The sequence below is a fragment of the Plasmodium reichenowi genome, chromosome 12 (assembly GCF_001601855.1).
Source record: "Plasmodium reichenowi strain SY57 chromosome 12, whole genome shotgun sequence".
NCBI lineage: Eukaryota > Apicomplexa > Aconoidasida > Haemosporida > Plasmodiidae > Plasmodium > Plasmodium reichenowi.
The window spans coordinates 181,927-191,912 of record NC_033657.1 but is presented as its reverse complement, the minus strand read 5'-3'; the positions used below and the strand labels follow the sequence as shown (position 1 = coordinate 191,912).

Below are 9,986 nucleotides of genomic sequence, written 5' to 3'. Positions count from 1 at the left end.
TTTTTTGCTTTGTTTTGTTTTCCCCCCTTTTGATAACAATCAAATAGACACACACACACCTAAACATAAAAGAAAAAAAAAAAAAGAAGTGTACAAAAATTAAAAAAATGTTAAAACATTAAATTCTGAAGGTTCTTCATTAGCAGCATATTCATCATCAATATTGGCATTTTCATTTTTGTCATCAAAAATTGTGAGGATATTAATTTCGGACTCTCCTGTTACATTTGTGAATGCTTTAGCATTATTATTATTATCTAAAAATGAAAAAAATGAAAAAAATGAAATAAATAAATAAACAAATATATCATCAAAATATATGTAACATATGTATTGTTATTATAAGCGTCAAACTACTATATGTGAAAAAAGAAAAAAAAAAAAATTATACATCCCCTTTTAATATACATTTAAGCGTACCATTTTTTTCATCAGTTGATGAATAATCAGAATACATAAAATGAGTTGAATGATCAATTTTTCCATGCTCATTTTCGTATGCATCTAAATTAATTTCTTTATTTTTTTTAATGGCTTGTTCAATCTTTAATGGATTAGATTTTTTTTCCTTTTTATATTTATCTCTAATTTGTTTATCATTAAATTTTGGTATTAAGGCTCTTACCATCATTAGATCTATACCAAACATTTCAATGGCTTGATAAAATTTATCTGTTTCTTCATCTGTCCATTTACACAATTTACTTTTTTTATATGCATATTTATATTTTTCTATTTGAGATTTATTAAGGTTTTGATTTATTTCATTTTTCTTCTCCATTAATAAACCTAATTTGTCATTATTATTATTATTTTCATTTATTAAATTATTTGCACCCAATCTTTTTTTTTCATCATATATAACATCACCATGTTCATTTATATTTAATTTGTTCGAAAAATTTGATGAACCTATATTTAATAAATTTAAAAAATCATCACAATTGTTATTATCATCCTCAGGTAAATGATCTGTGTTGTCATTTTTTCTATTTTCCTCAATAACATTATCTTTATTATTTAAAATAGCTACTTCCTTATTATTATTATTATTATTATATATATTATTGTCGTCTATATTATTCAATATACTATTAAATATGTCATCTTCATTATTCTCACTCCTATTTGTATCCTTTATATAATTGTTCAAATCATTATTTAACATCATCAAATCAAAATTATTATAATCATATTCAATATTTCTCATTTCATTCAACTCTTTATCATTATCATTACCACATCCGTGCCTTTCTTTTTTTTTGTCTCTTATTTTTTTAACTTTTTTTTTTTTGTTCTTCATGACAAGATCCCAAATGGTGCATGTTTCTTCTAAAGGATAATAAAAATAAAAGGAATAAATTAATACATATAAATATATAAATATATAAATAAATAAATATATATATATATATATATATATATATATATATATATATATTATACTATAGTATAGCATATATTTGCAAAATATACCTATAATCTATATGCCATTCATGCATTCTTCCTGTTTTTTTATATTACCATTAAAAACACTATTTAAAGAAGATTTGTGATTTTTCTTCTTTTTTATTATTTTGTTATTAACTAATTCTAAAAAATGTGATGCATTGTTAAAAAAAAGTTTGTTTTGAGGTCTAACAATTTCGGTATCTTGTAAAGTTCTTTCCGGCTTATCCAAATCCTTAAAAAAGAAATAAATAAATAAAATATAATTCATATATATATATATATATATATATTTGTGTGTACTTATATGCAAAGACGCATGGTACTTCTAAACAAAATAAAAATACATCAAATACAATATTATACCGTATCATAATAAATATGTTGATTCTCTTTTCCAATAGTCTGTGAAAAATTTTGTTCAGGATAATATATGAAATTTTTGGTATTAACTAATGCAGAATAATTATTATCATTATTAATAATATTATTATTATTCATATTATTTTTATGGTATATGTTTCTTTCATTTTGATGTGTATCGTATATATGATTAACATCATTATTCTTATTATTTTTATTGTAAGGGTAGTAATATGTGTTATTCTTTTTAAGCTCATTAGTTGCGTAATTAAAATTAAGATTGGAATTAATATCCATATTTAAATCATTATTTATTGTATTATTTAAATTAATGTTTTCTTGAGTTGTTGTACTATGCATAGTTTCACAATTATTATTTGTAGTACTAAAATCAAAAAAATCATCATTTAATGAATTCTGTATTTTTAATTTCTCATTAAAATAATTTGCATCATTTGGATTTATATCATTAGCTCTTTTTTTCAACACATGTGAATCAAAATGTTTATTTATATTATTCATATTGTTCATATTGTTTATATTATTCATATTGTTTATATTATTCATATTATTCATATTGTTTATATTATTCATATTGTTCATATTGTTCATATTGTTCATATTGTTTATATTGTTTATATTATTTATATTGTTTATATTGTTTATGTTATTCATATTATTCATATTATCCTTATGAATCTGATGAGCATGTATCATTTTATTGTTCATATTATTATCACTCATTTGATTATAATGGAGAGAACTTTGTATATAATTTAGTTCATTATTATTTTTATATAGTGTCTCTTCATTTATATTCATTATTTTGTTAAAATTTTTTTTTTCTAATTTTTTTGTTGTTACATTAAGATTTATGTTTATTTCTTTTTCATCCATATGCTTTATTGCATTACCATTTTGTACAGGTGGCATTTTTCCATGGTTGACCGTTCCATTAAAATATATGTTGTTGTATGTATAATTATTATAATTGTTCATATTGTTATTTCCTTGATCATTTTTTAATATGTTGTTGTTCATATTGTCGTGTTGGTATTTATTGTAATTACTTATAGGAGCATTTTTATTATTATTATTATTCACAAACATAGTATAATTATTATTATTATTATTAATAACACTATTATTGTTGTTGTTGATTTGTATATTTTTGTCCTTTCTATTAACGACAACATGATTTACATGGTTATATGGAACATAATGATTGCTATAATTGAAGGTATTTCCATTGTTCATATTATTAATATGGTTCACATTATTAACATTGTCAATGTTATTAATTGTTGCCATATGAATATTTCCCATATTATTATTTGCTACATTTACATTGTTGACGTTATTAAAATTCATAATATTATTGGCTACATTAGTAGTTACCATTTTATTATCTACATTAGTATAATAATTCATATGATTTGTGTTGGGTTCATTTATATATTGATTTTTTGAGATATCATACTGGTTATTATTTAAATTATTATTCATTAAATGTGTCGTTGGATAATATAAAGTTGTATTATTGTATTGATTTTCATTTATTTTCATTTTATCCATTTTCTTTTCCTCTTTTAATAATTGTTTTCTTTGTTTATCAAATATCCTTAATATATTTTTTTTTTCTTTAACTTTTAGTTTTTCATCTTTTTTTAATTTCTTTTTTAAGATTAAATCATCTACTTCTGTTACATCTATTTTTTGATATGGATCATTATTTATATGTGTATGTTCTACATTTTTATAATTCATTTGAAATGTATTAAAATTTATGTTATTATTTATATTTTCATTATTAATAACATCTCCATTTACTACATTATTGTTCATCATAATATTATTATTGTTCATCATAATATTATTATTGTTCATCATAATATTATTATTGTTCATATTGTTATCTCCCTTTAATTGGTGCATATCAACATTTGAATTATTATTCTTTATATTGATTTGATTTAATTCTTTATTTACCATCATAATCATTACTTGATTGTTATTTTTATTATTCATATTATTTGTGGTCATGCCATTGTAGGTTGTAGAAATTGTACCAGTAGTTGTGGCTGCACTATTTAGATGATCATCTGTCATGATATCGCATGGAGGAGCAATAGCACTACTACCACTACTACTATTATGATTATTATTGATATTGTTCATATTGTTCATACTATTCATATTATTAATATTTATATTGTTGTTAATTACATTTGTGGACGTATTACACACATTTCCATTAAAATTACTTGTATATGGGTGTAGTACATTGATTGTAGGTATAAGGTCCATAGCAGGTTTATCAGTTATATTTTGGTTAGCTGGTAAAGACATATTCATAGTATAATTGTTACTATTATTATTATTATTATTATTATTTCCTATATTAGTTTGATCATAATAATTATAATTCATATGAGCCATATGTGTATTGCTTGTATGGTGCATGGTGGCTACATTAGAATTAGCACCATAAGAAATATGGTTATTATTGATATGACCATTTTGTACATTTTGCATATTTTGTATATTTTGTATATTTTGAATATTTTGCATATTTTGTACATTTGCTACGTTTTCTATGTTTGTTAGATTTTTTCCATGGGACACATTTATATTTTCGTTTATATTAATATTGTCCATATTACTTTTTTTAACGGTTTCATCATTTTTAGTATTACTATCATTATTTAAAATATTATTATTTGCATAATGTTGACTCATCATATTATCTAATGCTTTGATTCTTCCCTTGAAACCACTACCTCTTTCTCCTGTTGCTCCACCTGATTCACTTTTACTATAAGCTCTAGCTATAGTAGCATTGACTGTATTTGATAAGACTTTGTATTTATTTTTTTCTTCTGCTGTTAACTGTTTCCATAATTTGGATACATGAGAATTTTGTTGTGCTAACGTTAAACCCATATCGATATTTTTTTCTTTATATTCTTTTCTTTTTTCTCTAGCAAATATACTGAAAGCAGTAAATTTTCTTTTTTTTTTTTTTTTTTGTAATAAAAAGTTTTCTTCATTAATTTTCGAAGCCTTGACAGCCCATTCTTTCTTTTGTTCATCACTTAGATTATTCCAAATTTTAGCAACTGCTGATGTTTGTTCTGTTAAAGAGCTACCAAGATATATTTTTTGATCTAGTAATTCTTTTCTTTTTTCCCTAGCAAATAAGGTAAATGAAGTAATACCTCTAATAGCTGGTTTCTTTACTACTTCTTCTTTATTATTATTATTATTATTATTATTATTATTATTATTATTATTATTATTATTATTATTAATATTATTATCATTATTATCATTATTATCATTATTATCATTATTGTTATGCTTATCATTATTATTATTATCATTATTATTATTAATAATATTCGTATTAACATTATTATTGTTAATACTTGCAATTGGTTTATTATTTCCATCAAACGTAAAGTTATTATGTTTCATATTATTCATATTATTCACATTATTCATATTATTCATATTGTTCACATTATTCATATTATTCATATTATTCATATTGTTCATATTGTTCATATTATTCTTTTTGTTATTTTGCTGGGTGGTTTTCTTTTTTCTCTTTTTGGTTTGTTCTTCAGGAGACAAATATTTTTCTTCACCTTTCTTACTAATATTTTGATGACTCGTATGTTTCTTCTTTGCTTCATTCACATTATCCACACCATTATTTTCCTTTGAGATATTTTCATACATATTGAAAAAGAAATGATTCGTTTTCTTATAATCTTTACAATTATACAATTTTGGAATTACATTTTTTAAGGATACCATTTTTAATCCTGATATAGTTGTAGCATTCGATGTATTAAAAGAATTTTTATTAAATTGTAATCCTTTCATATTATTAATAAATATTTTCCTTTTCTTCATAAAATATATTTGATGTATATTATTTTTATGTAAGTTTTTCTCAAAATCATATTTCAATTCATTAAATTTTAGATTTATTTTTTTTAATTTAGATATTAATCTTTCTTTTTCGATATCCAAATTTAATTTTTCAAATAATTTTTTATATATTTCTTCTTCATTTAATAGAAAATATAAAAGAAATTTACTATCATTATAACTTACTTCATTTTCGTTTTCCATATATATAATATTATTTAATACATCTTTTGTATTATATAAAAAATAAAACATCATTTTCTCATTTTTTATAATCACGAAATATATGTTTTTAACATAATTAAAAACATTGCTCACATTTTCTATTATCTCATTTTTACATATATATTTCAAGATCTTTTTTTTTACAAACTTTTCAGAATTCTTATATTCTTTAATGAACACATTAGACTTGAGTTCTTTAATTTTTTCGTAATAAGTTTTGTATTCATTTTTTTTATTACTATCATCATCATTATTATTGTCATTATTATTGTCGTCATTATTATTGTCGTCATCATTATTGTCGTTATTATTATTGTCGTTATTATTATTGTCGTCATCATTATTGTCGTCATTATTATTGTCGTCATCATTATTGTCGTCATCATTATTGTCGTCATCATTATTATCGTCATCATCATTATTGTCGTCATCATTATTATCGTCATCATTATTGTCGTCATTATTATTACCATCATCATTATTATCATCATCATTATTACCATCATCATTATTACGATCATTATTATTACCATCATCATAATTACCATCATCATTATTACCATCATCATAATTACCATCATCATTATTATCATCATCATTATCATCATTATTGTTATCATTTTTATGATCTTCTATATCTTCATTTTTTTTAGAATAATTACTATTCGTATCATTTGAATTATTTCTATCGGTTACTCTTTCTCCCTGTTCTATGTCAGCATTACATAATTGTATATTTCGCATATCAAAATGGATGCTTCCATTTTTTGTTTTATCCTTTAATTCATAATTTTTTATATCCTTTGTATTATTATAAATTCCCAGAATAATTGCATTATCACCCATACTTTCAGAAACATTATAATTATTTAAAACCTTTTCATTTACATGGTTTACATATTTGTGTGTATCTTTATTTATATTGAGAACACTTTTATTGTGTTCATTAATTTCTTGGTCCTCATTTTTATTATTTATTTTTAAATTGTATATAGGGTCATAATTTTCAGTTGGACCCTTTACTTTTTCTTCATTAGATTGTTTTATTTTATTTTCTTCATATAAATGATTGCATATTTTTTTGTTTAATAAAGACAACATGTAGCTCTTTGCCTTTTCTTTAATTATTGTGTTCTTTGAATTTTTGTTTTTGAAATCTTTATTTTTTACATTTCTCTTTTCAAACCTTGTACTAGAGTTAATGGACAGATATTTTTTTGATAGTAAAGTTTTTGAAAGGTTTAACAAAAATTTATATTTATTAAAAGACTTTCTTTGACTACTACACCCAAGGACAGTATGATTAGATATGTTACTATTACATGTGTAAATATTAGAAATATTATAATTATTATTGCATATTATGTTATTATATATGTTATCATTATTTCTAGTATGGTTATTTATATGGTAGTACCTATGCATATATAACTTATTATATTCATTTATTAGATTTTTACTTTCTAAAAAATGATCATTCTTTACATTAGGCAAAAGTTCAATGGCACCATCCATTTTTTTTTTCCCAAATATATATATATATATATAATATATATATTATATGAATATATAAATAAATATATTGCGAATTAATTGGCCTAATGTAATTAATACGTCTTATATATTAACAAACTTGTCAAATGATATAAATAAGTATAAATATATATATATATATATATATGGATAAATAGATTGATGGAAAGAGCTAATGAAATATAACATTACTTCTTTTATTTTCTTAAAAGAAGAAAAGCTCATACATTACAATAATTCATTTTTCTCAATCTTATTTTTTTTTTATTTTATTTTTTTTTTTTTCTTAAATATTGAACTTATATATATATATATATATTAAAATATATACTTTATTACATTTTTCATATATATATTTTTTTCTTTTTCATTTATTTTGATTCTTATTTTTTCTCAATTCTTCTGAATTATACAATATATATATATATATATATATATATATATATATATATATATATATGGTTTATTCTCTATAATATTTGGTATATTAAAAATATAAATATAATTTTTCCTTTTCGATAAACAAAAATACTCAAAAGGAAAAAAAAAAAAAAAAATAAAGATGAAGAAAATGAGAAAAAGAATAAAATAATGAAAAAGAATAAAATAATGAAAAAAAAAAAAAAAAAAAAAGAAACAAAAATTAAAAATAATGAAAAAAATGAATAATTAAAAAACCATAGCTTGGAAATATATAACAAAACAGTATATATAAAAAAAAAATATATATATATATATATATATATGAATTTGTTAATTTTTTTATAAAATATTGGGTTATATATTTTATATATATGTAATATATATTATTATTAATATATTGAAAAATATTTCTTTTTACTATATATATATATAATGGTATTGTAATATATATATAAATTTATTATAATATATTAATTTTAATATTTATATATATAAATATTTTTTTTTTTTCTCATATTGAATTAATATATATATTATATATATATATATATAAATATATTTATATTACGTATAAAATTTTTAAGTATTAAAAAAAAAAAAAAAAAAAAAAAAAAAAAATTATATATATTATATATATATTATAATATTATATATATATATATATTATAATATTAATATTATATATATATAATAATATATATATAAATATATAATATATATATTTTTTTTAAATTATGTATGAGATATATTATATAATTAAAAAAACAAAAAACAAAAAAATATTTATTTTATATTTATTATTTATCAAAAAATTGCATTTTTTGGTAAATTTTTTTTTTTTTTTTTTCTATGTTTTATATTCAATATATTTAAATTATATATTTATCATATTTTTATAACATTCAAAAATAGTGGAACCAAAAAAATTTAATGTTAAAATAAAATAAAAGAAAAAAAAGCATATTTTAGAAAAAAGAAAAGTAGTATTATATATAATATTATTGCATGGAAAAATAAATATATAAAAATAAACATAAATAAATAAATATATATATATATATATATATATATTTTTTTTTTTTTTATTTTACCATGTCATATCTCACAAAAAGATTCTCAATAAGTAAATGTAATTAATTCATTACAGTAATATGGAAGTTTCTTTTAAAAAAAGAAAATAGTTTACAAGAATATATTGAAATAGGGTTACAGATATATATATATATATATATTATAAAAAATATATATATTAGTGTATATTCTTATAATTCGAATAATGCATCCCACCCACATAAATATTACAAAAAAAAAAAAAAAAATAAAATAAAATAAAATAAAAGAAACAATATATTATATTATATATATATGTATACATTATATATATTTTTATGTATAACCCATATCTTTATTCTTTTATTATATGATATATTAATTATCACACTATAATCTATTAACTCATATATTTTATATATTTTCCTTTTCATCGTTATATCGATTGGTATATATTAAACAATATACACACATTAATGTATATATATGTATAAAACAACACATATAAGAATTTAAATAAATAAATATATAAATATATATATATATATTTTACACATTCATTTATATTCTAAAAATTTTGCAAAAAAAAAAAAAGAAAAAATTTCAAACCTTTTAATTTTATTACTTTATCCTAATTAATTGTAATATTATTATTTACACCAAAATGAGTTAATATTTAAATGTACAAGATAAATGTAAAAAAAAAAAAATAATAAAATAAAAAAATAAATATTAATATTAAAATTTACATAATATATTATATATATATATATATATATATATATATATATATATATATCCTATTGATATTAAAGTATAGATGTGAATATAGGAAATAATTTTTTATACATGATTTTATTTTAAAAAAAAAATGCTTATAAAATAGATAACCTTTTTATGAGGCTTTAAAATTATCCTTCATTAATCTTAATATGACTATATAATCACTGTCCTGTTGAATTTTTATGTTATTTTTTTTTGCATAAAGTTCTATAGATTTTCTT

General features: G+C 19.2%; 2 protein-coding genes across 2 annotated transcripts in view; both read right to left on the bottom strand.

Annotated features, from left to right (window-relative positions):
• Nucleotides 1-99: 99 nt before the first annotated feature.
• On the bottom strand, nt 100-7,491 carry PRSY57_1205100 (high mobility group protein B3, putative; the record flags this gene model as incomplete). Its single annotated transcript, XM_012908481.2, has 4 exons — nt 100-257; nt 421-1,332; nt 1,525-1,684; nt 1,816-7,491. 4 exons carry the CDS (start codon nt 7,489-7,491, stop codon nt 100-102), a joined length of 6,906 nt encoding a protein of 2,301 aa, XP_012763935.2.
• A 2,386-nt stretch (nt 7,492-9,877) lies between these two features.
• The window catches only part of PRSY57_1205000 (targeted glyoxalase II), a gene marked incomplete at both ends in the record, with an annotated part of 969 nt that continues 860 nt past the window's right edge, over nt 9,878-9,986 (bottom strand). Inside the window, one exon of the mRNA XM_012908480.2 lies at nt 9,878-9,986. This exon is cut by the window's right edge and continues 860 nt beyond it. Coding sequence (XP_012763934.1) covers nt 9,878-9,986 — 109 coding nt within the window.